We start from the raw sequence: 27,535 nt of genomic DNA, 5'->3' as shown, positions 1-27,535 counted from the left end.
ATGTATGAGGAGGATGTAGAGGGGGTTCGGCCAGGCAGCCAGAGGTCCTCAGAGAGGCCTCAGGTAGCCAGAGCCCTTGAATGAACTATATTCAGTGATGTTAAGTGTAGTTCCTTGTTTTCTGTATTCTTGATTCTCTGCAGCTGGGCCTCAGTGACAAGGAGGGACTTCCGCATGCAGGACTAGCAAACCCTAGAGGCAGTGACCACTTACTGTGAGAGCATCTTTGAGGCGCAAACCAACCAATCCCAAGTCAGTGCCCCAGCCCTGACTCCCAGCCTCCCCTCTCTGGCTCTCACACTCCAGGAGGCAACATCCCTCTGCCCTAGTCACCTCCAGACCAGGTACCAGACAGCTAGGAACCACCCCTACAGCCCAAAGACCGCAGAAATTATTCAAACCAGCCGATCCCAGCTGCTTACCCCACCTCGCCCATTCCTTCCCGTGAAAACCACAGCAAAGCCTTTAGCCCCTGTTTTCTCCTCAGCCCTTCTGCTTCCTGACCACCCCTGGTCCTTCCCGACATGGCCCTGTGTGGAGTGGCTGCCCCTCCTCGTGGGTAACAAAAGATCTTTTCAACATCAGTCATCACCTGATCTGCTGGCCTCACCATACCTGAATAAGAGCAGGGTACATTTTAAAACACCCTTTGTGGGGGCTTCCAGAAAATGACCTCCAGACCTGGGATGGGGGAGGCTGGGAATGGCTCACCATGGTCACACCATTCATTCATGCATGCCTTCATTCAACGGGTGTTGATGGAACGTCCACCACACGCAGAGCTTGGGGACACAGCAACGAACAGGGAGCTGACCCTGGGGAAGGGCCATGTCTGTGTGGTGGATGAGGGGTCTGCTGGGGGAACCGAGGGAGCACAGTGTGGGCACGTCCCAGCTACGGCTGGGAAAAGTGATGGTACTCCCCCGTTCCAGCAGGGTCATCCTCTGCTGTTTGTCTATTTCGTTGATTTTCCCACTAGCAACCTCATCTTCACACACTGGGGAGGCAGCACCTAGGGCCCCTCCCTCTCCCCATCCTTTCCATCTCTCTCTGGTCTATGACCTCTGGTGCTGGAAGTCGTCCACCGAGTCAACGAAGAACTTGCTGCTCACTGACATTCAAGTGCAAAGGACTGATAAGACCTTAAAACAGTGATTTGCATCTTTCTTTTTTCAAATTGTGTATATTTTTATTAAACATGATTTACATATAGTAAAACACAAATCTGAAAGGTACTGCTTAACAGATTTTTGGCACTTATATATCAGTGTAATCACCAGATCCAGACAGGGAATGTCTTTATCATTCCAGAAAGCCTCCTCAGATTTGCAGATCCTTCTTTTAAAGTAACGGTTATTTTATCCCTACCCCAAACCAAAGATTATAGAAAAGCCAGGATGTAAAAGATATTTTTAAAGGAAGCTTCTCGGGTTAAGAAGAGAACCATCCCCCCCATTGCCCACCTGAAGGTATTGGGGGCCAAGTTAGAGAAATCATTCTTCTGGGCTCCATGAAACCCCAGAACTGTATGTACAGGGTTTATATCCACATGCATGTTTTGAGGCTGGACAGAATTCTAGAGCCGTGCTGTTCAGCACAGTGGCCACTGGCCACCTGTGGCTATTTAAATTTAAATTTAAATTTATTAAGTTTCAATAAAATTAAATGTTCAGTTCTTTAGTCTCCTTTACCACCTTTTGAGTGTTCAGTAGCCACATGTGGCCACCGTCTTAGAGAACGCAGATACAGAACAGAAAGTTCTGCTGGACAGCACTGGTCCAGAAATTTCATCAGCTTCTCAAAGGCATCCATGGCCAGAAATGGTAAGAGCCACTAAATCAAGCCAGTGAAACTTCATTTAAAGAGCCAGAAATTTTGCCGGAGGGATGAAAGCTTATCATTGTGACAGGCTATGAGCAAGTCTGTCTTGGCTAATCTTTTTGCCCCAAAAATCCAACCCCAAAAGCTCTTAAAAGATATCCAGATTTTATGCTTTATTGTCCAACTCCTCCCCCTTTATTAGAGAGGGACACTTGAATTCTAGAAATATTTGCCGTGAGAAAGGTGCTCTCAGTTCCCCAGAGCCTCTGTGCCCAGCGCTGGGGGCAAGGGGGAGCAGGGAAGGCATTGCAGTGACCTTGTCCTTTGGTGTGTGGTCATTCTAGGTGGGCGAGGCTGTCTTGGAAAATGCGAGGCTCATGCTGCAGACGGAGAACATCCAGGCGGGCGCAGACGACTTTAAGGAGAGGTAACACCCCACAGCAGAGGGGACTGTCCTTCAGCGCTCCAGACTCCTGGGCCACTCGGGTAATGCGGTTCCCGAGTCCGCAGCACTCACCTCCAGCCTCATGGAAGGCTGGGGGGAGTGACAGAGGTCCTAGGAGAACCCAGAGCTGAGATGGTCCGGCTCAAACCTCCTTGGAGACATAAACTGGGTCTCAGGGCCTCAGAGATCTTGCCAGCGTCACTGGGTTTAGAGCAGGGGTCTCAAAACCTCATGTGCATCAGTCACCCGAGGTGCTGAAAGAAAACGCAGATTGCTGTGCCCACCCTTAGAGCTTCTGATTCAACAGGTCTCAGGAGGGACCCAAAACTTAATGTTTCTAACAAGTCCCCAATGATGCTGATCCTACGGGTCCCAGGACCACACTTTGAAAACTACTGGTTTAAAGCAATACATCTCAGTGTAGGGACTATATATTACAATTACATGTGCACTTAAAAATGCCAGCACACAACCCCCACAGACTAGTTAAACCAGAGTCCCGGGTGGAAAGAGAGCAAGGTGGGGAGGGCAGGCTACAGTATTTTTAAAGCTGACCAGGTTCTCTTAGTATCCACCTAGCCTTGAGAACCACCTCTTTGGAGCCTAATACAATGTTTTGTTTCCCTAAAGTGTGATGTGTAGACCATTGATGAAGATCATTTTAACTGGTATAAAGATAAACATTTTATTTTTAATAGTCATGTATTCATTTTTATAGTTACCTTCTATTATATGGCCCATGGAACTTTACCATGTATAGTAACAATTTAAATTTTATTTAATATAAAGAGCTTTTAAGGTTGATTAAGATTTACTCTTTAAGCAGACGAATTTAAGGAACAATATAAAGTAAATGATACAGGAGATACACATTTAGGGCAAAATCATGAAGGTGAGTGAGGTCTGAGAAACATTAGCCTTATGGAGAAGCAAAATGAAGACCTTTTTATGGATGAGCACAGTGATTTTGAGAATATTTTGTGGGAAGGATGTCCTGGGGGTTGAGCAACTGGGTGGGCGATGGGATTGTTAGTCCCTAAATCGGCAAAGATGAGGAGGAAAGGCATACAGTTGGGAATCTTTGGGGAAGACCACGGTCCCACAGCCATTCTTAGGACTAAGAAGGGTATCATGATGGAAACAGCGATCTCTGCATCTCCCCAGACCCCTCGTCATGTCCTTTCTCTAAGACTAAGCTTCTCCACCTGCTACAAGACTCTCCATTAGTGGCCACTCTGGAGTCAAGGAGACTCTCAACCAGCCGGGGTTGCCGTCCTGCCCAGCACTGGTAGCCAAGGTCACAGGTACACAGAGAAGTGAAGCCAGCATCCAGCCACTGACAGCTCCCTGCGCAATTAAAGACAGGTGCCAACAGACATGAAGCCATTCACACTAAGTTTAAGGTAGAATGTATTTAGGAGTGAAATTAAGGTAGGACCTGCCTGAAATTTCTTTCACTCATTCATTCGTTCATTTGTTTCTGCATTTGATCATTCATACATTATTTTGCCTACCTGGAAACCAATGTATATGAAGAATGGAGGAAGGAACTGGGAATGCATAACCTGAGGAAGAAAAGGCTTGGAGGAGTGAAGGGGATGGAGCTGGGGGGATGAGAGTGTCTCCAAATATTTGTAGGACGGCCAGAGAAAGGACTAGACAGACTTTGGGTGTTCCAGCTGGTGGAACTCAGACTCTTACAGGAATGGAGACTAAAGGTCTCAAAGGAAGAAATTTGCAGTAGTTAGAGCTGTCCAAAAAGTGGCATGGCGGCCTTGGGAGGTGATGAGTCCCCATCTCTGGAAGTACTGAAGCAGGGACCACATGATCACCTATCAACAGTGCCATCAAGGGATTGTCACCGGGCAGGAGTTTGGATAGTTGAATGCTAGTCCCTTAAAATTCTAAGACCTTAAGATGCTTTCTGGAATGGGAGGTGTGAGATTTCTCCCTTCTGTGCATGGATGAAGGTAAGGGGTGAGATGTGGCTGAGTGGAAGGCCATGGGAGGAAAGGAAGGACACTGGGAGAAACTGGCAAAGATGCTGGGTAGTTGTTAGGGAAAAGGGCCTGGGCAAACCAGAGACTGAGACAACTCAGAGGGGCCAGTTTCAGACTTGCATCTGCGTGTGAACATGTGCCTGTGTTAGCGCATATTTCACACTCGAATCCAGGTTTCCGGTTTCCCTTGAAGAGATGCTCACAGCCCTTCCCACACAGCGGTGGAGGAGGTGGGGTGCTGGGCAGCAGCGTCCCTTTCGGTGAAGCACGCACTGTCCTTCGCACATCCCCACCTCTCCCTGTTGCCTGGACTTCATCCCTCCTCTGCATTCCCCACACGGTCCCTGAAGGCATTTGGGTTTGCAGCTTGGGTCCTGAAATTTTACGCGGGCTCTTTGGAGATAAGAATCACGTTCTTCATTTGGGGATCACCAGCACGGAGCCTTGGACTCGGCAGATTCTCAGTAATGTTCGTCAAACGATTCTCAGGTGAAAAGGATGGCAAATCAGAATAATGATGACAGTGCCAGTCCCCTTGCCTGGATCAGAACTCTTGGAGATGCTTTCTCTAGAGCTCTGTGCTTCCCACTAGGGGGAACGAGGCTGGCACCCTGTTAAGCCAGGTTATCAGAAGCTGGCTGCAATCACTTTCATTTTAATAAATCAACGTGTAACAATTGTATGAACAGCACCCTCTTGGAACAGGGACTTTTAGCTTTCATTGCCTAACTATCCCCAAATTGGCCTGTTGGTCACATTTAAAATCTGATTATCTTTCTCTGAGGTTGCCCCGCTTTGCTGATTGAGTTCCCTTACCTGCAGGTATGAGAATGAGCAGCCGTTCCGGAAGGCAGCGGAAGAGGAAATTAACTCTCTCTATAAAGTCATCGATGAAGCCAGTTCGACCAAAATGGATCTGGAGAGTCAGATAGAAAGCCTGAAAGAAGAACTTTGCTTTCTGTCAAGGAGCTATGAAGAGGTAGGTGGGGGCTGGTGGCCACGAGACGGGAGGTGCTCACCTTTCTGGCTGAGCTTCACTGCACAGGCCACGACATCCTCCCTGCGTCTCTTGCCCAGAGCTGCAGGCAACACGCCAGTAAAATCCTTCCAAATCCTTGTAGTGGGTGAGGGTACCCTGAGTCTCAAACTCAGACAGCTTCAGGGGCCAGGCTGGTACCTAAATGGGTTCTTTGGAGATAAGAAGGTAACTGGTCCAAGCAGTAGTGAGTGATGGAACCGGTATTGAATCGGTGGGAGCTTCCCCTAGACTTTCTATTTCAGACTTTTTTTTTCCCAGACTTTTTTTTTTTAAACACTCTATAGGACAAACAAAATAACTCTGAAAGTAGATCTAGACTTTGGTGTGTACACACTTGTCAGTGAAATTAGGTCGGATCCCTGAGTGACAGGACTGAAGGGGACCTCCAGGGGTGATGTGGTCCAGCATCCCACAGAACTGCACTGGGCCTAAACCACCTCACACCCGTCACTGATCCACCATCTAAAGTGCTTGCAGCTGAAAAAGTCAAAACTCACTTCACCCTGTTCACATGGGGAAGTTCCTCTTTTTGTCTAACCTTAAGCTAAGCAGGAACCAATAAGCCCACTTCCTCCCATTCTTAGCTCCATGGTTTGTTACCACTCTCTGACAGTAACCTTTTAAAAACCCCACCGTTATCTTTAAATCTCTTTCCACCTACTCTGACTTGATGACATTCACACAGTTCATCCTGCTGCTGTTGCTCACTCAGTGTTGTTATTTTGTTATTTATTTCTTTTTATTTTTACTTTGGGTGGGCCTGGGCTTGTGAAGACCAGCCTAGGAAATGCATCCTGGGAAAAGAATATGGCGCCCGCGCTGGGAAGAGCACCTGGGAGTTTGCGTGTCTCTGTGAAGCCCTATGTTTGGCAGCAGCAGAACAAGAAGCAAAGTATTGCCCACAGAGCTGGGCTTCGGCTGGCTAGAATTTCTCCTCTGGAACTCACTTGAGGTTTATGTTGTCATTTTCAGGATGTGAAAATGCTGTACAAACAGCTGGCAGGATCTGAGCTGGAACAAATGAATGTTCCCATTGGCACTGGGCTGGATGACATCCTTGAGACGATCAGAATTCACTGGGAGAGAGATGTCGAAAAGAACAGAGTGGAGGCGGGAGCCTTGCTCCAAGCCAAGGTGAGAGGCAGGACCGGCATCCTCACTCTGCCCTGTGCAGGAGGAAGCCAAGCAAAGATGAATAGCAGCCAAACTGCAAAAGAAGGAATGCAACCGTTTCAGACTCATCAGACAGAAAAGAAACGTGATTTAAAACAATAGCTTTTTATCTGTCTCAAATCAGAAAATGTTTAAAATGGTAATAATGTTGGCAAGTATGTGGAGAAGTGGGTGCTCTGCTGTGTTATGGGGGAGCACAAAGTAGTGTGACATCTTTGAGGAAGGGATTTGATCAAGTGTATCAAGAGTCTTAAAATGTTCCTACTTACCAGTTGAATGATCTGGACCCCATCCTAAAGATATAATTGAAAATACAGGTAAAGTATACATCCAAATATACTCAATGAAGCATTTATTATTAGAAGAGTGAAAAAATTGGGAGGAAAAACAGATAAATGTCTTTTTTTTTAATTGAAGTATAGTCAATTATAATGTATCAGTTTCTGGTGTACAGCACAATGTCCCAGTCATGCATAGACATACATATATTTGTTTTTATATTCTTTTTCATTAAAGGTTATTATAAAATATTGAATATAGTTCCCTGTGCTATACAGAAGAAACTTGTTTTTTTAATCTATTTTTATATATAGTGGCTAACATTTGCAAATCTTAAACTCTCAAATTTATCCCTTTACACTCCCTTTCCCCCAGTAACCATTAGATTGTTTACTATGTCTGCAAGTCTGTTTCTGTTTTGTAGATGAGTTCATTAGTGTCCTCTTTTTTCTTTTTTTAGATTCCACATATGAATGATATGGTATTTTTCTTTCTCTCTCTGGTTTACTTCACTTAACAATGACAATCTCTAGGTCTATCCATGTTGCTGCAAATGGCATTATTTTATCCTTTTTTATGGCTGGATAGTATTCCATTGTATAAATATACCACAACTTCTTTATCTAGTCATCTGTTGATGGACATTTAGGTTGCTTCCTTGTCTTAGCTTTTGTAAATAGTACTGCTATGAACATTGGGGTGCATGTATCTTTTTGAATTAGAGTTCCCTCTGGATACGTGCCCAGGGGTGGGATTGCAGGATCATATGGTAAGAATGTTTTCAGTTTTTTGAGGAAAAATGTTTAGTAATAGGAGAAAGATTAAACAACACCTAACCATGCAATGAAATATCAGGCAGTTATTAGAAATGATATTTATGAAGCATTTACAGCAATATGGGAAATGCTCTTGCAATAAAGTGAAATGGGGAGGGGGGAGAGTGCAGGTTGGCATGTGGCAGAGGCCAGCAAACTTGTTCCGTAAAGGACAAGATAGTAAATAGTGAGGTTTCCTGGGTCAGATGCCTCTGCTGCAGTACTCAGCTCTGCCACTGTGGTGTGAAAGCTGCCATGGACAGAAGGTAACCAGTGAGCGCGGCTATGTTCCAATAAACTTTATTTACAGAAACGGGAGGTGAGCTGGCTTTGGCTCTCGGGCTGCAGTTGCCAATCCTTGCTATAAACATTAGGTAAAGCATTCAAGCAAAAAAAGTAGGCATCAAGAAAAGATCAGAAAGCAGTTTACTGTACTTCAGTTATACCTCAATAAAGCTGAAAACAAAAGTTCTCTCTAAAAAATTTTTTTAAATTTAAAAATCAGAAAGAAAACACTAAAATGTAAAGGTGTTACATGAGCAGTGGTTGTCTGTAAATGAGGAACCCATTCCACGTGGAGATGTTTTCTCTTGCTTTTGAGTATTTCTCCAGTTTTTCGTAAGTAGCCTGAATTTCTTAAGTAGTCAGGGAGAGAAAGCACCTTTTATCAAACCTCATAAGTAAGAAAGGAATTAATCAGAAGACCGAATGCACGGGTCTGTTCTTCCCTGTCCGCCTCCCACCCATTCGTGACTTTGGCATTCTGAGGCAGTGGAAGAAATGAACAGACAAGGCAGGAAGGTGTGAAGAAAGTGGGAAAAATTAGGTAGCATTTGAAAGAAGGCAAGACAGCTGATCCTGAGCTCTGGGTGACCCCTGAGTGCATCTCAATCCTGGCTGCACAGCAAAATTATTTCAGAACACTTTCAAAAACACTCAGGCCCAAGACCAATTCAATCAGAAGGAGGAAAGGTTTTTAAGCTCTCTGATGAGTCTAACACACAGCCAAGGTTGGGAACATGCGAGTTGAGAAAACTCAACCTTTTCTAGAAAGGGGAACCTTTTCTATTCTTTCTGTTCCCAGACCCCCTTAACCTCTTCCCCTCAAGGATCAACAGGAAATTTCCCCACCGGTCTTTACAAGTCTGGATCCCCCAGTGTTCTCCAGCCCAGAAAACGTATTCCACTCTCCAATTCTCCATCTCCTACCCCTTTCCAACAGTTTTTCTGTCTAATCTTCAGTTCCTTGGGCCAGGTCACAACAATTTCCATGGCAAACTAGAAACTCCACGAAATGCAGCCGCCACAACCAGTGAGAGGTGGAACAACACAGAGAGAAAGTGAAACCAACCAGAGATTTGATTTGGGCTGATTGCTTCTCAAGGGATCACAAATATTTATAATTAATGACCCTAGGGACCATCAACCCATTCTCTGATTTTAGAGGTGAGCAAACTGAGTCCCAGAGGGGGCAATTGATGTCCTGAGGTCACACAGCTTGTTGTGGCAGCACCGTTCAGCTATGCTGGCTCTCAGTCCAGGGACATTTTCTCTGCATTGGGCTGTCACTTCTCCTTGGCTCTGTTCCCAAAGCTAAATCACAGTGGCCCAGCCATTTGCAAAGTTTCTTCTGTCCCAACACTCCTGGGGGTCTATACTGCACCATAGTTATTATCTCTTTGGGAAATCGGGGAGGGGCATTGTAATCAACAGCAATGAATCCTGCATAGCGTGCAAAAGAAAAAAAAAACTGGTCATTATTGTTCACCCCTCACCCTCCCGAGAATCATCACCGGCCCAACAGTCACTCAAACATTAATTCTGAACAGATTCATTGGTGTTTCATTAATAGAGTAATCTGAAAGCTGCATCTCAGAGAAAACAGACAGTACTTGTTTCATTTTGGCTGATGCTGCCCAGACCTCTTGCCGAGAGGCAGAGCTGAGAAAATATTTGCAGAATGAGTGAATTCCTCTGATCATCAGCAGAGATCAGAACTGACAGCCAGAAATCCTCCAATAAATAGTTTTGTCAGCTGCCATCATGCCCTGGGGGCTGACTCCTGCCCAGCCCAGCCCCAGCATCCCTTGTCGGTTTCTTGGCGGCCAAGCATAAATGCGAAACGGCTCAGCACACGCTGCTTTCGAAACCTTTTACAGAGAGAATATAAACATGTAGTTAATTAGCTCTTAGCCCGCAGAGACTGAACATTAATTGACGTGACTAATTTATATCTTCATTTAGATTCCCCCAGAAACTGATCCTGAGACAAATATTGAAGTGTAGGTGGTTTGTTTGGAAGTTGGGGGAAGTGGAAATGTGAACCAACAAAGAACTCGTTATCCAACCACTCTGTCTGTAGGAGCCTGGAGCACCCCCGGGGGCGTCTGGGGAACAGCACAGAATAATGGGAGAGGGGAGAGGCGAGGGAGCTGGGGTAATAATACCATCTCCCCTCAGTCATCTGCTATCTGCTAGCAGAGTGACCTTTCAAGGACTTACTTCTGAGAAAGCCCACAGGCAGAGGTGTGGAATCTGACCATGGGAAGGAAGCCGGGGAGAACTAACACATTAAGGCCCCAGGGGATGAGGGTGGATGCCATCAGCCTCTGCTCCCATTTGTCTGCCAACTTTTCTTGTTTCTTAATGAGCAAAAGCCTGTAAAGAGGCTCCGCTAGGTTCTCTCCAGCCAGGATGTTATAGATGTCGGGGACCTCAGTGGTCTGGTTTTTGGAGAATCTCAAGTTGCAGGATTCAGTGGTTAAGGGATCATGTGGGTCTGGAGAATTTCCAGAGGGTCTTAAAGTCTAGTCCTTCCTTTCCTGTTTTTTGTGATTACCTGACTCAGGGTATTTAGGGATGCTTCAGGAACCTCTGACGGCATGCCACACCACGCTCCGGACCTCCTGGTGAACCATGGAACACACTCCCCAGTCTCAACTAATAGACCTTAAAAAGGCCACCTTGGGGAATACTGAAGGGCCACTGTTACTCACCTGTTTCCTAGATTCATACACTGAGATATTTCCATTCTGGGGAGCCACAAACAAAAAAAAGACAGTCCTAGGTGCAAGTATGCTCCACCCTGACCTTGGTCGGATTAAGATCTCTCAGTGCCCTTCTTCCTTAAAACTTTGGTGGAACTTATGGGTGCGTTGAAGTCATCCGTCAGTCATTGATAGAAGTCCCAGAATTCAAAAATAAAACAGCTATCCATTTGTGCCGGCTAGACCTTTGGCATCCTGTCTGCTCATTCAATTTTCATAACAGCCTCAAAAGCAGGAACTATTGTTAGTCCCATTTTACAGATGTGTTTCCTGCTACAGGAAGGAAGGAAGAAAGGAAGAGAGGAAAGGAGGGAAAGAGGCGAGAGCTTCTAGTTTCTCTGTGGCCAGGCTATTTCCACTAAGTTCTTTCACAGATGCAACCGTTTCAAAGGTCCTTTATCATCAACAGGAAAATGATGTTCTGGGTAGCCAAAAAGACACTTTCAAGAATATTACATAGTAGGGGGAGGGTATAGCTGAGTGGTAGAGTGCAGGCTTGGCGTGCATGAGGTCCTGAGTTCAATCCCCAGTACCTCTGTTAACATAAATAAATAAACCTAATTGCTTCCCCATCCAAAAAACAAACAAAACAGTAAAAAAAAAAAAATTTTAAGAATATTATACAATTATAGTTTTTTATGATCTTTTCCTTACAATATACGACCCTCCTGGAAACAGAGCCAGGCTGCAGGCTAAGGGCTCCCAAAGTTTCTGAATCAAGCTGCTTAGGGTTCAAAAGGTAGACCTTCCCCATGTCAGTTGCCCATTGATGGGATTGGAGGCTCTCCCCACAAATCCCAGAAGCCGCATCTCTGTCCCCTGTTGACTGCAGCTGGGTGATGTGTAGGATAACCAAAGGCTTATTCAATTACCAGCATGAGCTGGTGTCGGGGATGGGAGGCGCCGGTGAGTCCCTCAGGGCCAGTAACTCCACAGCAAATAGATTGCTTCCTGACTACCTGCCCTGCTCCGACAGTAGGTCTGCACTTGCCTCAGATCAGTTTAAGGCATTTGTGGTCAGAAACTTGAACTGAGCCGTAACCATCATGCCTCAGATGGTCAGGATGACAGACTGTGGAGACGGCTAAGAGTGAAGAGAGGTGAACAGATAGAGATGAATTGTGAGGTTTCTGGTTATTGATAATCTTAGGGCTGGAAGAGACATCAGAGACTGAATTTCATCAAAGGCAGTGCCTTCTTATAGAAACTTCTGCAGTGGTGGAACGTTCTATAATCTGGGCAGCAGTCCAGTGTGCTAGCTTGGCTGCATGTGGTTATTGAGTGTCTGAAATGTGCCTAATACTACTGAGAAACTGAACTTCCAATTTAACTTAATTTAATTTAATTTTGTTTAAATAGCAACACGTGGCTAGTGGGCAGCATAGGTCTAGATCTACCCATGAAGAGGCTAGAGACCTTGGATAGCATGTCACCCTGTCATTCATATTTGCAAACAATAACTTGTCCTGTTGGGGCAAATGCAGGCTGCTGTGTCTATGCCTTTTCTTTGCTTGCTTTTACCAAAAAAAGTCTGTTTTCTAGGAGATGTAGAAATTGTATTAAATGGATTTCTGCCACTCTGAGGTGACTGGCTCTAGGCTGCAAGATGGCCTGATGTGATAGTACCATGACGGCCACCCAGGAGAGCTCCTTTCAAGGAGATGGAAACCATGTGGTCTGCTAATCCTAAAATATTTACTGTCTGGCCCTTTCTAGAAAAAGATGCCAACCCTTGTTCCAGCTAATGGGTATGCCATGCCCCCCCGATGAATATTTAGGTGGCTTCCAATGTTTTGCTATTATAGATAAGACTAGTCACTAGCTTTGTATGTCCCTCATTTCCCAAAAGAGAAATGGATCTGTTGGATAAATGTATAGATACGGAATTGCTAGGACAAAAATTATGTGCACAGGCAATATTGATACATATTGCCAAATTTCCCTCTGTAAAGGTTACAGCAATTTACATTCTCATCAGAAATGTTTGCGGGCACCCATTCCCCACACCCTCACCTGCGCTGTGAATTCTAACCCTTTGTGATCACTTGGTGAGCTTTGCCGACATTAGACGTAAAAAATGGGTTTTCAGTGTCCTTTTATTTGCACTTCTCATGTTATAAGGAAGGTGGAACGTCTTTTTGCTGGATTTCATCCATATGTGTTTCCTCACGTACTATCACATCGTATCTGTTGCCCATTTGTATTTGGTCTCGGACTCCTTATTACTGGCTTGTAGTGGCTCTTTGTACATTAGAGAAATTAGTCCTCTCTCTCTGATGTAAGTTGCAAATATACCCCCCAGCTTGTCATTTGTCTTTTTGCTTAATTTATGAAGGTTCTGGCTAGCTTTCCAAAAGATGTTGTTAGGCAGGAAGGAAGGGTTATTACAGGAGCCAGGAGGCCAGGATTTGATTCCTGTCTCTGTGTGGTGCAGCCCAGCTGGTGCTGTTGGGGGAAGGGGGTGGGGAATCAGAGTAGGGAAAATAAAGAGACTGTCTCACTGAGGGAGGCCTGTCCTTTGCCTGTTCTGACCCCACTACCCGGCTCAGCCACATGCATCGTAGAAGGATTCCCAGGTCCTCATCTTCTGTAGTGTGTTTTCAGCCCCACGACTGGTCAACAACCAGTTGTCTATCAATGCCAGGGGCCACCCACCACTGCAGCCTTGTCCTCACACCTTCTGCCGGGGACTCTTGACTCACTGCCTCATTCAGACTCCATTTGCCAAGCACAGACCAGGCTCCTGGCCCTGCGCTTGGCGCTGTGGACATGAAGCCCACCTGATTCTGCTGATCTCAAAGCTGTCTTAGATATTTCTTAACAGGAGCTCTTTTCCATGAAAGGCATAGGGCCCTTACTTCTAAACTGAGAGATCTTCAAAGACAAAACAACCCAAACCCCTGAGAAATTCAGGTAGGGTGGCTTGTATTCAACAGAGTAGCCTCCTGGCAGGGATGAAGCAGAGGCGTCCCTTCTCAGGAACGGGATAGTCTCCACGAACCAGAACGAAACTGCTGTCAAGTAGACTCTGATAATTATTTTCAGAAGCAAATGTGCCTTTCCCCTCAGAATAACCCCCACTGCAGAGCCTCCCCCGCCCCTTTCATCGGCAGGGCGAGCTTGCTCATGACCAAGAGGGCAGCCAGTCCACCAAGCCACGTGCTCCTCTGTTTCTTTTGGCAGCTTCGACCGAGGCTGGGAATTGGTCCTGCACCCTAAAGAGAGCAGCTTCAGCAGCCAAGCAGTTCTCATGTAAATTCAAGGAGAGACTTGGCTCAGCCTCCCCTGGCCAGCTCTTCCGTCAGTGTTGATGTTTCACTGAGACATCTGCTTCTTTTTTAATTCCCTGTAAGGAGATCTTAGGTCTCTGGTGAAGACGGGATGGCATCCAGCCTTCTCCCCCATAAATCCTCCATCCGGCTGGGGTCGTTCAGGTGTGTGTGCCGCCTGTCAAAAGCCATCCTCAGCTAAACAACACCAGGTGACTGTCAAGTACCTTATAATCGTTAGAATAATGACAGCCAATCCACCTAAACATTAGATTTGATTTAATTCCATTGCTGGTAGCCCTTTCTCCTCCGTGGTCGCTGGCATGTGCCCGGGACACATTGTAGACCCTCAATAAACGATGCTGGGCATGTTCTAGGTGTGAAAACCATGTCGGGTCCCCAAAAGGGGTGAGTAGAAAGTTGTTCCTGCCCACCAGGTACTACAGTCTCGTGTGAGGGTGGCTGGGGGGCAGGCGCAAGGCAATGGACAGAGAGACCACTGCTCCACAAGGACAAGCGGGACCAGCAGAGCATTTCTAAGTGTTTACCACGTGCCAGACAGTGTCCTGAGCTCTTGACAGGTCTGTTCTCATTTCATCTTCCCAATATGAGCTAGGAATTGCGACTTTATCCACTTTACAGAGGAGGAAACTGAGGCTCGGTGAGGTTGGCTATGTTACCCACGATCACACAGGTAGAAAGTGGCAGAGCTGGGATTCAAACAACACGTTCTGACTATAGAATCAACACTCGTACCTGCAGGGCTGACCTGGAAAATCACATGAAGTGGAGGGAGCCTTGATTCATCCTCTTTTCTAAGGATGAGCCAAGGACATCTTGTGTGAGGTTGGGAGGGCTGCGCCCTGAGGGGCCAAAAGGTTATGCCAGACTCCCGTCAGGATCTCTCCAGACCACAAATCTGCGCCTTCTGTGTGGATAAGAGCAGGGACCCCTGTGTCCCCTCAGGGCCCACTGCTTTCCCTTTCTCCGTGACAGTGACCATAATGAGGTCAGTGTGATCCTGTGGGGTCTGAGAAACTTAAGAGCAAGGCAGTTAGCTGTACTCTGCATTGGAGCAAGGCTCTTATAAAGCTGTTCACCAGCTGCAAAACCAGTGAGCCTGTGACTTCATGTGCACCAACACACCCATTTGTACATTTTAACTTGAAAATTTTTACCGTATTTCAAAATGTCAGCATGCTCCCCTGCCCAAGAAACATAGATGGAGTGCAAACCTGGGCAGTCTAGCTCCTGCACAGTGGAGCCAAGATTTTGAGCTGGTTTGAAAGTCTGGGGACTAACGTATCCATATGTCACCACACATCCTAGCAACTGCCCTGAGAACAGTACACAGCCTTACCTTCCCTGCTCGGGGGCTAGAACCACACACCTACTATTTGGTGTGTGAGGGGACACCTGAAGGCATTGCGTTGAAATGGAAACAAAGGTAGAGTTATTATAAAAACGAGGAAACATAAATCTGAAAAGAAGAATACGTAATACTTTTAGGTGAGTTAAAGCAATGAACTGTCCCCAGATGAAAGGCAAATGTCACTTGTGGCAAGCTGATCTGAGGTTTGGGACATGCTCTAAAACAGCACTGACACTCATAGTGATCAAATTCATTTCTTCTTCTCTTTCAAGCTGAATTAAACAGTATAAGAAAGTTTCCATTTGGTGCTGGGAGGTTATTAACCCTTCTCTTATACTCATTAATCTCACCTTTCAACAAGGAGAAAGCCAGCTTTGAGACTCAGCAGCTTGGCAGGCAACATTCGTCATCAAATAATACAGTGTTTTGTTTTCATTTTATTAATTTTTCAGTTATCTTCTATCTATGGCAAGTGATACAGTTTTATCAGTTTATGCAGCAATCCAGAACTTGGCTTTCAAAGACCAGTCATCACGTGGAAGTTTTAAATGAAGATCCTTGGGCCCCACTCAGGATCCCCTGAATCAGAACCTGCATTTTCATAAGATGCCCCAAATGATGCTGATGCATATTTAAATTTGAGAACTTACCTACAGTTTCTGTTACAAACAAACCAAAAAAAAGTGAACTGGTTTAAATAAAAATAGTTTGAATTTGTATTCAGATATGTGACAGACCATGCTGGGTGTCCCAGAATGTTTGGGAAGCACTTGGGTACGGCGTCTTGCTAATGGAATTAAGACATGGGGATTCATCCCTCCAGAGACTAGTACACACCACTGAGCCGCGGTGCACAAGACAATGTCTGGGTGAGAGGAGGGGCAGAGCATACTGGGCTGGGGCTGGGGCTATGGCCTTGGCCAGCAGCTTCACCCCAGACCTGTCCACCAAGGCTTTGAAACGTGCTTGCACGGGACCGACTCCCCTTCGTGCCCAGTTGTACCTATGCTGTGCTGGTGACGTTTCACAGCTGCTCTCTGCCGGAAATGTAAGCATACGTATTTATGTGCCAGTCAAATTCACGATGCTACCTAAAGGCAACATAAAAGTTTCTGTTGACATTTTCTTTATACAATTTTAGAAATAGCAAATTTTAAAATAAAAATACCTTGTTTTTCCACTTGCACCTATAACTTCAGTGTGACTTGCTGTTTCTTTGGAAATCCACCAACCATTTTTACAATCCTGTCATCAACAGTAATGTCACAAGATCAGACTACAGAAAAGTGCTCGATTATTAATGTCTGACTAAGCAAAAAGTCACTCACACCACTGATGAATGAGGAAAGCTCTGCTGTGAATTTTCACTGACCTTAATGTGTTCACTCATCAGTGATGTGAGTGACTGCTTTGTGAATCAGATAATAATTTTAAAATGCTGGAAGAACATTCCCTAATTTTGGTGCGATCCACAATGCAATAGCCACAGAAATCACCCACTTTTAAGTTCTATCTGCATTATTAACATTTTCTGCATCCCTTTCTTAAGTCTAGACAATCAACAAAATAGTCATTCAATCCCTGATTTGTAGTGTTTGCCTATTTCAATGGTGTAAATTTTGGCTGATTTCAAACTACTAACTTGATGTAAATGAGCAGAATGGAGAAGAAATGTGCAGGGCACAGCATAATGTGTTATTTCCACCACACGGGTACCATGGATGTAAAAAACCTCAACAGCATAGGTAAGGATAAAATGGAAAATAATTAGCCAGTGATATGTTTATTTATTACCATTTTAATTTAAAAATTTTTTATTTTTGTGGGGAAAGGGTAATAGATTTATTTATTTTTTTTTTTAGTGGAGGCACTGGGGACTGAACCCAGGACCTCGTGCATACAAAACAAGCACTCTACCACTGAGCTATATCCTCCCCCCATTAATTACCATTTTTAATATAACTTATTTGATTGTAAGTTGATATAATTCAATTTTGAATGATGGCCGTGTAACAACCAGGGCGCAAAATTTCTGAGAACGCAGCACTCGGCTCTTGTGAGTGTTAGGAGCCAGCTCTAGCTCATGGCTCCCCCTGGCCACTCTGACTCCATCCGTCTGCCAGGATACCCACCGCGCTTGCCTCCCAGCACCCGCACAACCCATCCGGCCAGGCCCCAACCCCAGAGAGAGGGAGAAGAACAAGGCTACTGATCACAGGACTTGACCAAAAATGGGGGTATTAGCGTGATCCAGCTTCACGTCGGGGGAGACAGCTCTAATGTGGGGAGTCTGAAGTCGATGCATAGGTGGGAGTGGCAGCCTTAAGTGCTGGTTAATGCCGAGCTCTGGGGTCTGCTGCTGGCCTTGAGTCCCAGCTCTGCCCCTTGTAGGCCATACGATCTTGAGTAAATAGCTCCATCTCTCTGTGCCTGTTTCCTCAAGTCAAATGGAATTAACAATGACACCTGAGATTTACAAATGCTAGCCACTATATATAAAAATACAATTTTTTAAAAAGTTTCTTTCGTACAGCACAGGAAACTATGTTCAGTATCTTGTAATAAACTTTAATGGAAAAAAGATGAAAACGAATATATGCATGCATATGCGTGACTGGGACATTGTGCTGTACACCAGAGACTGACACATTGTAATTGACTGTACTTCAATCAAAATAAATAAATAAAAAATAAATAAATGGCTTTATTTTCCCAAAAGGGGAAAAAAAAACAGTGACATTTGCTTCACGGGGTTGTAAAGGCTAAATGACATGTGGACTTAAAGCAGTTAACAGAGTGCTTGGCACAAAGTAAGTGCTTAACACATACTAGTTATGGTTGTAGTGTTCAGCTCCTGGTGGCTTTTGCAAACTCATTTGTTGGCTGCTATTCCTTGCTACACACAGAAAATATAGACAGCCAGTATTTGCCTGCTTTTGAGGTTCTAAAGTTTCCACATGATTGACCTGATATGGAAGCCTCGTAGTGACCCCCAGAGGCAGTTTCAAATGATTATCACTTCCCACTCGCTGTCATCTGTGGGCAAGGACAGGGACTCAGGGAGGCTGAGCGCTGGCCCAGAGACACACAGCCACGGGCCAACCAGTCAGAGCGCGGCCCGCGGCGTCTGTTCTCCTTCAGCTGCTCCCAGGCCTTTAAGGGACATTTGTGTTGAGTCTTTACAGCCTTCAAACAGCAAGAACTGGCAGAACTGCTCCTGCGATGTGAGCCTTTTGACCCGGGGTGTCTCAGCCAGTCAATTAGGTTGGACTTTTTTGCATAAGTCTGTAAATAAGTATTCCTAGGTGGTAAAAATACCAAATCCAGCAAGCCAGTGACGTAGGAGAGAAAGCAATTTATTTTCTCCTACATCAGTGGCTTGGAGACACTTATTTCCCCAGACTGGGCTGCAGATAAATGAGGGCGATCCCTTGCGCTTCCCCTTCTCCCCAGCAAAGAGGAGCAGCAGTGACCTGCTGCCCTGAGTGTGTGCGGAGGAGTCAGATTATGTCCAGCTTGCCCTGGGGAGAAGGTCCAAACCACAGACCTTCCGTTGTGCTCACAACTGTGGCCAGACAGGTTTTTACAGAGAGTCAGGGACTGTCGGATCAAGTTGGTTCACTCCTTGTTTGAGGAAGGTTATTACTAGTGCTGGAGCGGGTTACAAATCCTTTGGAGGGCAATTTAGAAACGTTCATCACAATTACAAATGCCTACATTTTTCAGCAGTTCCATACAGGAATCTACCCCTTAGAGATGGTCCCTTGTATGGAAGATGAGGGATTGCGCCGTTGTTCGTAACAGGCCAAGACTGGAAACAATCTAAGTGTCCGTCACTGGGGAACTTCCAAATAATTACGTCTAAACAGGGCAATACTGTGCAGCCTTTGAAAAGAATGTAATCGGTCTGTATATACTGTTATAGAATAATGTCTAAGCTATATTAAGTACCAAAGCAAGGGGACATGATCATACGTATTTATTTACAAATATACGAAATGCTTCTGGAAGGAGATACAACACTGGAAAGAGGAGAGCTGAGTGATTAGGGCACGGGAAGATTTATACTGTATATCCTTTAGAAGATGTTTTGAATTGTATTCTATTTGCATGCATTATATGTTCAAACTAGATAAACGTTAGCATGCAAGTTGGTGTGGGCACCTCTAAAAAAAAAAAAAAAAAAGAGCGATTTTTAAATCAAACAGCTGTTTCCTCTGAGATAGAGGCAATGAAGTGGTGACTGGGGAGGGTGAGAGGGAAGGGAAGGGAAGTTCCTGGACTCAGCCCTGCTCACCCCGAATCCTGATTGTCCACAGCAACAGGCGGAGGTGGCCCGCATGGCCCAGACCCAGGAGGAGAAGATGGCTGCTGCCCTCAGGGTGGAGCTGCACAACACTTCGTGCCAAGTCCAGAGCCTGCAGGCCGAGACGGAATCCTTAAGGGCCCTGGTGAGTGGGCTGGAAGGAGCCCTGGGCTCTCCTGGGTCAAGTTTAACTCTCCACTGTCGAATTGTAGTCATACCGGTTTCCCATCTCACAGCATGTGAGTTTTGATCCGATACCAAATCACAAGTGTCATGGGCATGGTTAGTGCCCCATTGAAATACCCTTCCGCAGGCTGCTGCCCACAGATGCCCCAAGAACTGCCCTCAGCCAGAGGACACCTGGCCTAGGACAGTAGGCCCACCCCCAGCCCTCAGCCCTCAGCCAATGCCTGACCGACAGGGGGATTTAAAAGCCCAGCCCACTTGCTTCAGAGTGGACCCCAGTCTATGGTTGAATCCACACTCCCCAGCTCAGGCTGTAGCCAGACTCCAGCTGAGACCACCTTCTGGCTTAACATTTTCCTCTGCCCTGTCCTGCTTTCCTTGCTCCCCCTTTTCCTGAAAGGAATCCCCTAATTATTGACATGTGCTAGGATCCCTGTGTCAAGCTCTGTTTCTGGGGATTACAAGCAAAACTAGTAAGCTAGTTAGCTTTTCAGGCTCACTGTGGTTTGTGGACAGATCTCTTGCATTATTAATTATTGTTATTAGTTAAAATAATTATTAATAATACAGCAATTGGCCCTCTGATCTCTGGGATGGACTGAAGCTCTATTAGCGTGCTGAGCACAGCCCCTCCTGAATGCCCCTCCAGGGGGTCATGTATACTGGTTCAAACCACAAGTGTGTAGGACACACCCAAGTGCATGAAGGGGTTGGTTCCTGTAATCCTTGTGCAGCTGAGGCCCAAGAAGCCTCTCCCTCCCATCAGCCTCAAGTCCTGGGCTGTTCAGGTCCCCTTTCTTCCACCAGCCCCCATGCACCCTCATCTAGGTACTGCCACCCACTGATGTGCTCCATTACCAAACCAGCAGCCCCACCTCCCACTGGAGCCACATCCTGCCACGAAGTTAGCTCAAGTATTCGTTCTAGTTGGTTCCCCTCAGAAGCAGCTTCTCCTCTGCCTGCTGCCAAGATCATCTCATCACCCCCAGCTTCCTTCCTTCAAGAGTCTTCAGTTCACTTGGTCCATTGTCCTCGGCCAGTGAGGTCACACAACACGCAGCCAGCTCAGGGAAGATGCTCAGTCTTGCCACAACACGGCACACACCTTGTTGTTCCACTTCCCTCTGAGTCACCCTCTGATGGGCTCTGGGTTGGTGCAGGGGGTGTGAGGAAAGGGTCTGAGGTGAGAAAAATCAGGAAAAATCAGCCTAAAGCAATGCTGCTTTGACTACAAAACTGTCTGGAAGAGATTGCATTATTCAGAGTTAAGTGACTGTTGTGCTAGTCGGTTTTATTCACCTGCCATAACCCTTGATAAACATCCCAATGTTAGGAGGGCTGCCTTCTGCCCCAGTTGCTTTAGGCACAGTTAAGAGGCTGCCATTTCTTCCCCAGATGTGCTTATGGCTGCCAAAATTGCCACTCTCCTGGTAATAGAAAGTTCTAGGCAAAAGGTTAGAGATGTATCCTCAAGCCAAGCCACATCATCAAAAAAAACAGCCTGGAGAAATCACAGCCTAGGTGTCAGGTGACCCATAGCTCAGTACCTGAGCCCTCCCTGAGACTCGGGAGAGGCAATCATGAATTGCATATTTCCTGTCGTCTAAACGCTCATAACTGCATTGGCAAAAGAAAACCTGTGCACCAATGACAGAACAAAGCAGGGGTCCTGTGTTCCCCAGAATGGCTGCTCCCAGCAGTCTCCATCCTCAGCAAGCCCTCTGCAGACAAGATGGATGTCCCCCAACCTGAGGTCTCTGGCTTCCATTTCCCACTTCAAAATATCTCTGAAGCTTTATCCACTCTCTCCTCCCTTCAGCAGACTCCACCTGTCCCCTGTTGCACCATCTGGGACATTCCTCTATCTACTGTCCCTCTCCTCTGCATTTTCAGTGTCCCTTTACCGTAGGATTGCCTGGGGGTAAAACAGAAAGTCTCCCTTTGCCAGACCTTCCATCACCACCCAACTCCAGCTTCATTTTAATGCCCAGAACTCATCCTTTGCTTTCCTACACTTGAGCCCTTGGGTGTGTTCTCCTAATGGCTGGAAGGAGACCTTCCCCTGCCCCCCTCTCCTGCTCCTGTCGGCCACACCCCGGGCACAGGTGAGGTGGACCCCACTGAAGTGCCACCCCCACCGCAAAGCCTAGACCCTGGCTCCACAGCTGGGGTGACCCCCCTCCCACCAGCCACCCACTCACATTCAGAGCCCAGTGGTTCGTGTGGTTATATCCGCCCATCCGCTGAAGTCATGTGAACTCCTTCAGGACAGGGACCATGTCTAATCAGCTTCATGTCTCCAAAGCACTTGGTACAGTGCTCACAACACAATTTCTTCAAAGTGCTACTAATAGTGACAAGAGCACGCTCACCTACACTCTCATCAGAGCCTCATAGAAACACTGAGAAGCGGGGTGGACTGTGACTGTGTCCCATTTTGCAGGAGAGAAAACTGTGGTTCAGGGAATGGCCCATCGGCACAAGTACTAAGTAGAGGACCGCATGCTCCGGCTCTGTGACGCCGCTAGACCGCGGCCGTCCCATGGAACTGCGGATGGATCCTGAGACCCTGGAATCTTGAATCTGGGCTCCTCTACTCACTCACTGTGTGAACTCTCTAAGATTCCATTTTCTCACTTATACAGTGAGGATCTATTTTGATAATCACATCTATCTGCTGTGTTAATGGCTTAAGATAATCATACATGGTTTGTTCATTCATTCAGCAATTTACAGAGTGCTCAGCAGAGACAGCCCTTCTTTGGTCCATGCGGCATCTGCTGGGGCTGGAACATCCAAGAATGGCTTCAGCTCATGTGTCCGCTGCCTCCGCTGTGCTTCTCTCTCTCTCCATGTGGCCCCTGCATGTAGCTGGCTGTGACAGCCTCATATCACGGCAGTCTTACATAGTTGGACTTCTGACATGGCATCTGGCTTCCCTCAGAGGGTGAACGCAGAAGCTACCAGGCCTCAACACTTCGGTGTGAAAGTCCCTGAACGTCACTTAGACAGCACTCTGCTGGCCAGAGCGGTCGCAGACCAGCCCAGTTTGCGCAAGAAGGGAAATAGATTCCACCTCTTGATGGGGCAGTGGCAAGGTCACAGAGAAAAAGAGCACGTGGCATGGAGATCATTGTCCCAGCTGCCTTTGGAAATGTGATCTACTACTGAACCAGAATGGAATTTTCCTCATTAAGTCACTGGGATGATTAATTAGATAAGGCAGGTCAAGCCCTTAGCACAGGACTTGGCACAGAGTGAGCAGTCGATAAATGGTATCTGTTATTAATTATCATTATGCAATTATTATTAAAACCACCAGTATAGTAACCCCAACACTTAAAACCCATGGTCCTCACTATTAGAACAAATGGGACAAGAAATCATACCCCAACGGGAAGACAGGAGCAGTGGCAGGCTGGCTGGGCTCAGGGCTCAGGGCTCAGGACTCAGGACCGGCTGCCTCTGACCCCAGCTGGCTCTAGGAGACCAGAGGTCTGGTCTCCGGGCCTTGCAGCCCAGGTAAGGAGCACAGATGAGCCAAGACGGGCAGCACACCCGCCTACAGCTTTCAAACACAGCAGAGTTCCTCCAGCCATCCTCTCACCCTCTGCACCCCAACAGCTGTGTAAGCCGCAGACAGCCGAGCTGGGATGCTTTCAGCCCCTCTGCCAACAAGTCACCGTTTATAGTGGCAGCCAGGCACCAGTAATGGTGCTTGAGGCCCCCTGAGCTCTGTGTTCAGTCAACTCAGATCAGGAATGGAACTCAAGGCCAGGAACCACAGGAGGTCACTATTTTACTTTCTGGAGGGCTTAGCAATTCAAGGAAGTCCTTTCCAATAATAAGTGTGCTTCTGTGATCTCGGTTTGCTTGTGGTGCTGTGTCGCTCAGTGGGCCAGGGCAGGAGACCAACAGCAGTGGACAATCATAGTCACCCGGGTACAAGCATCTCTGGGAGAACCAGGCCAGGATGTCAGGAGCATAGGTGGGGAAGCTGGACTTGGACTCTGAAGGTGGAATGGAAGAGGCATGGTACTTCTGCTAGGGGTTCCCATGAACCCACCGTGGGCCATGGGTCCTAAGTCTTCAGAGAAAAATCCTAGACCTCATGGAGACGTCACCCATGAACATGGAGCAAAAACTCTAGACAGATGGTCCAAACATGATTCCATGAAAGGTTTTTCCAAATCACAGGTGTTACAGGTCTGACATCAACAACCACCACTCACAAATCAAGCAATGTCCTAATAAAGGACAGAAAGGGAGAAAACCCAGAGAGTTTGGAACAAATGATCCTCAGAGTCCAGGTGGCCATTTCCGCATCCCCCCTGCCATGGAGGGGTTTTCAGATCTCCCCAGCAAGATAATAACCCTAGACCAGAGACTGGTCTACATTTATTGTCTACTGATCACATTTTGCCTCCTGTACCTGTACCGAGGAAGAGAACCTGACTCAACATCCTCATATCCTATGGAATGAGGAAGATTTAAACAAGCTAATGTGGTGGGCCCTGATTAACAGCAGCCAGGATTCAGGATGACATCATGAGCAAGAATCTTCATCTCAGCCTCAGCGCTCAAAAGCGGGGGAAATATGTCCTCCCGGAGGGGGCAGGGTACAGAAACGTGTTTCATCGAGATTTGACTCAGTCCAGTTTAGAAAGATATTTGTTTGTTTCTTATGTGTTATATAAAAAGCCAGATGCTAAATTATAGGTGCATCATAATTAGAACTACTGAAAAATGTTAAAGAGAGAGGCACACAGTTTTTTAAAGGTATTTCATTGGTTAGCATTTCAGCTGGACAGGGGGTGAGGGTCCACAGTGGGGGGAAAGGGCCCCCAGAAGGTGAGAAATGGAGAGTTAAAAGACCCAGAGGCAGATCAGGGAGCAAGATTTCTTTGAAGAAACACCTACAAACTGCCTCTCGTGTGTGTGTGTGTGTGTGTCTGTGTGTTTGTGTGTGTGTGTACCTGCACGCATGAATGTGTGAATTTCTGTTGCGCTCATTTTCCCTCTCTCATTCTCTCTCTCACTCATCTCTTTCTCATTCTCTCTCATCATTCTGTCTCCTCTCTCTCTCCCTGTTCCTGTCCCTCCCCCACCCCCACCCCCACCCCCGCCATCAGAAGGATCGGGGAATTAGAATAAACAAGACCCTGGCCTTCTCAGAAGGATTCGTGATTTCCCCACTGAGCCACGTCAGCCCGTCAAGGTCATGGTGCTTGGAGAAATGGACAGACCAGGCCGATGCCAGCCCCTCCCGCTGCTCTGCCCACCTCCCTCTTCTCCACCCGTGGCCAGGGGTCCGGACCATGTTCTCTCTTTTGCAGAAACGAGGCCTGGAGAACACCTTGCATGACGCCAGGCACTGGCATGACATCGAGCTGCAGAACCTGGGCGCCGTGGTCAACAGGCTGGAGGCGGAGCTCCGGGAGATGCGCGCGGAGGCAGAGCAGCAGCTGCAGACCCGCGAGCACCTGCTGGCGCACAAGTGCCAGCTGCAGCGGGACGTGGCGTCCTACCACGCCCTGCTGGACCGGGAGGAGAGCGGGTGCGTCTCTTCTCACCTTCTGTTAGTTACTTACTCACGGGTTTAAAAACAAACATTTTTTCCAACGCTATAGAAGTAATTAAGGTAAAAACTTAAGGCCAAAACTCCCTAACAACCCCCACCATTCCCACATTCTAGCTGAGTACTTCCAGGATTTTTCTAGTCCTATATACATATATACACAAATACAGAGACTATAGACACATATATAGTATATATGTATATATGCATCCATATGTGTGTGGATGTGTGTACATTCACATATACAGACATACAGACACACACACAGACATACCTGTACCGGTTCACATGTGCCTGGTACATACGTGGTATCTATTAGGAATGCTTTCAGCTGCACGTAACAGACCCGAATTAATGGAGCCAGAAACCAACTTTCCTGAAATTTTCATGTGCACCCAAAACACCCCAAACCTGGGCATCTTTTTAAAATGCAGATTCTGCTTCAGTAGGTCTGGGGTGGGGCAGGCCTGAGACTCTGCATTTCTGATCAGACTCTCAGGTGATGCCTAATCTGCTGGTCCACAGGCCACACTCTGAGCAGCAAGGGCATAAACCATGTGTACCTGAGTTCCAGAAATGAGGCAGGCTAGGTGCTCAGTGATGTCATTCAGGTCCCAAGCTCTTTTGCTCTCTCAGAGATATCTCCCCTGTCTTCATCTGTGTCACCCACGACTGCCATGTCCTCATGCACGGCATGAAGAAGGGGAGGGAAGAGGGGGCAGTAGAGAGCCTTTTCCCTGCATGGCTCACTCCTTTTTTCAATGAAGGAAACATGTTTTGGGAAGGCCTCCAATGGGCTTGCCTTTCTATCTCTTTAACCAAAATCTGCTCACATGACCAGATTTACCTGCAAGGGATGCTGGGTAAACAACTATTTAGCTTGTCCAGCCTCCATTCTGGAGAGAGGCAAGGGGTTGGGAATGGCAAACTTCCGTCTATATATGTTTATGTGAGTATGTGGGTGTATATACATGTATGTATATACATGCACATCTATATGCATATATGCAGTCTTTTTAATGGATAGGCATTCCAGGAAGGTATGCATGAGCCTTGGGGCTTAGCTTCCTTGGCCAGCTCTTTAAGGAAATCCGAGCCTTTATTTTATCACAAACAAGTCTGTATCTTTGTATTTCCCTCCAAGTTCCCTTCTATGGCATACATTGAATAAGGAATAGAATAGCAGCTCTAAGAGACAGCGTACCAATTATGCAGTACAACCTCCTATGATTCCGGAGAGAATAAGAAGGCCAGAGCAGAAAAGGACTTGCCCGTGATCATGGGGGAGGTGGAGATCGTGCCGGCCCAGAGCCCAGGTCTCCTGGCTCTGCGATGTGCTCTGGTCATCCCTTCCTCAGAAGGCAGGAGGGCCACATGGAAGCAACCTAACTTTCGCTCCTTCCGAATGAAAAACACGTCATCCAGCTCCTTTCCAGTTGTCTTTTTACTGGATTGATTTCTGATGATTATAAAAGCTAGATGTGTGTAACAAAGCTAATTTTTTCAGATGCCTATGAATATCTGAATATACAAAGTCATATTAAACAGATACAAAAGTAACAAGATAGGCTGAATTTACTTCAAAAATATAAGAGCTCCATTTAGAGAGTGCCTGCTCTGCGCCAGCGCAGTCATAAGCTCTTTGTGACCTTTGTTTCTCCTCAAAACCCCGCCAGAACTACATCGTTACCCCCATTTTACAGACAGGAAAGAACTCTCAGAGAGCTGAAGTCATTTGCCCAAGGTCACAGATCTAATAACCACAGAGCAGGCATTTGAAACCCAAACTGTCTTGTTCCAAAGGCCAAATTCTTTCCATGAGACACCCACCTTTCCTATAATCCTACTGTGATGTCTTTACTAATTTTCATCATCCATGGTTCTCTCATTCAAATGTCTTTTTTGGATTTTGTTTGTTTCAGCTAATGGAGAAACATCCTCTTTTCATGAAGAAAATGCTGCCTTCTGCACCACACGACCAATGAAGTTCCTTGAGGAGTCCCCACCCTGACACCCTACCCCCCTCTCCCCTCACCCTCCCCACCCCCACCCTGAGCTAGATTCCCCGCTGGATTTCCCGGTTGATTCACTTTGAGCTGAAGAGCTTCCTGGAAATGGAGAGGGTCCTGCTGCCTTAACTCGAAGTCTATAGCTTGAGCAACCTCCCTCGTGCCTCTCCAAATAAACGCTTGTGTGCAACTTCCA

General features: G+C 46.6%; 1 protein-coding gene and 1 non-coding gene across 2 annotated transcripts; one reads left to right on the top strand and one right to left on the bottom strand.

Annotated features, from left to right (window-relative positions):
• Positions 1–27,535, top strand: BFSP2 (beaded filament structural protein 2). Its single transcript, XM_074372922.1, has 7 exons — positions 1–63; positions 2,166–2,248; positions 5,089–5,245; positions 6,278–6,439; positions 19,580–19,711; positions 25,089–25,309; positions 27,253–27,535. The coding sequence occupies exons 1-7, from the start codon at positions 1–3 to the stop codon at positions 27,254–27,256; spliced, it is 822 nt and encodes a 273-aa protein (XP_074229023.1). The 3' UTR covers positions 27,257–27,535.
• On the bottom strand, positions 17,123–17,195 carry TRNAT-UGU (transfer RNA threonine (anticodon UGU)). The gene has a single exon. It is a non-coding gene; the product is annotated as a tRNA-Thr (tRNA).

Source organism: Camelus bactrianus, chromosome 1, assembly GCF_048773025.1.
Source record: "Camelus bactrianus isolate YW-2024 breed Bactrian camel chromosome 1, ASM4877302v1, whole genome shotgun sequence".
NCBI classification, from domain to species: Eukaryota; Metazoa; Chordata; class Mammalia; order Artiodactyla; family Camelidae; genus Camelus; species Camelus bactrianus.
The sequence above is the reverse complement of the archived record's forward strand: the minus strand, read 5'-3'. Positions and strand labels throughout refer to the sequence as shown.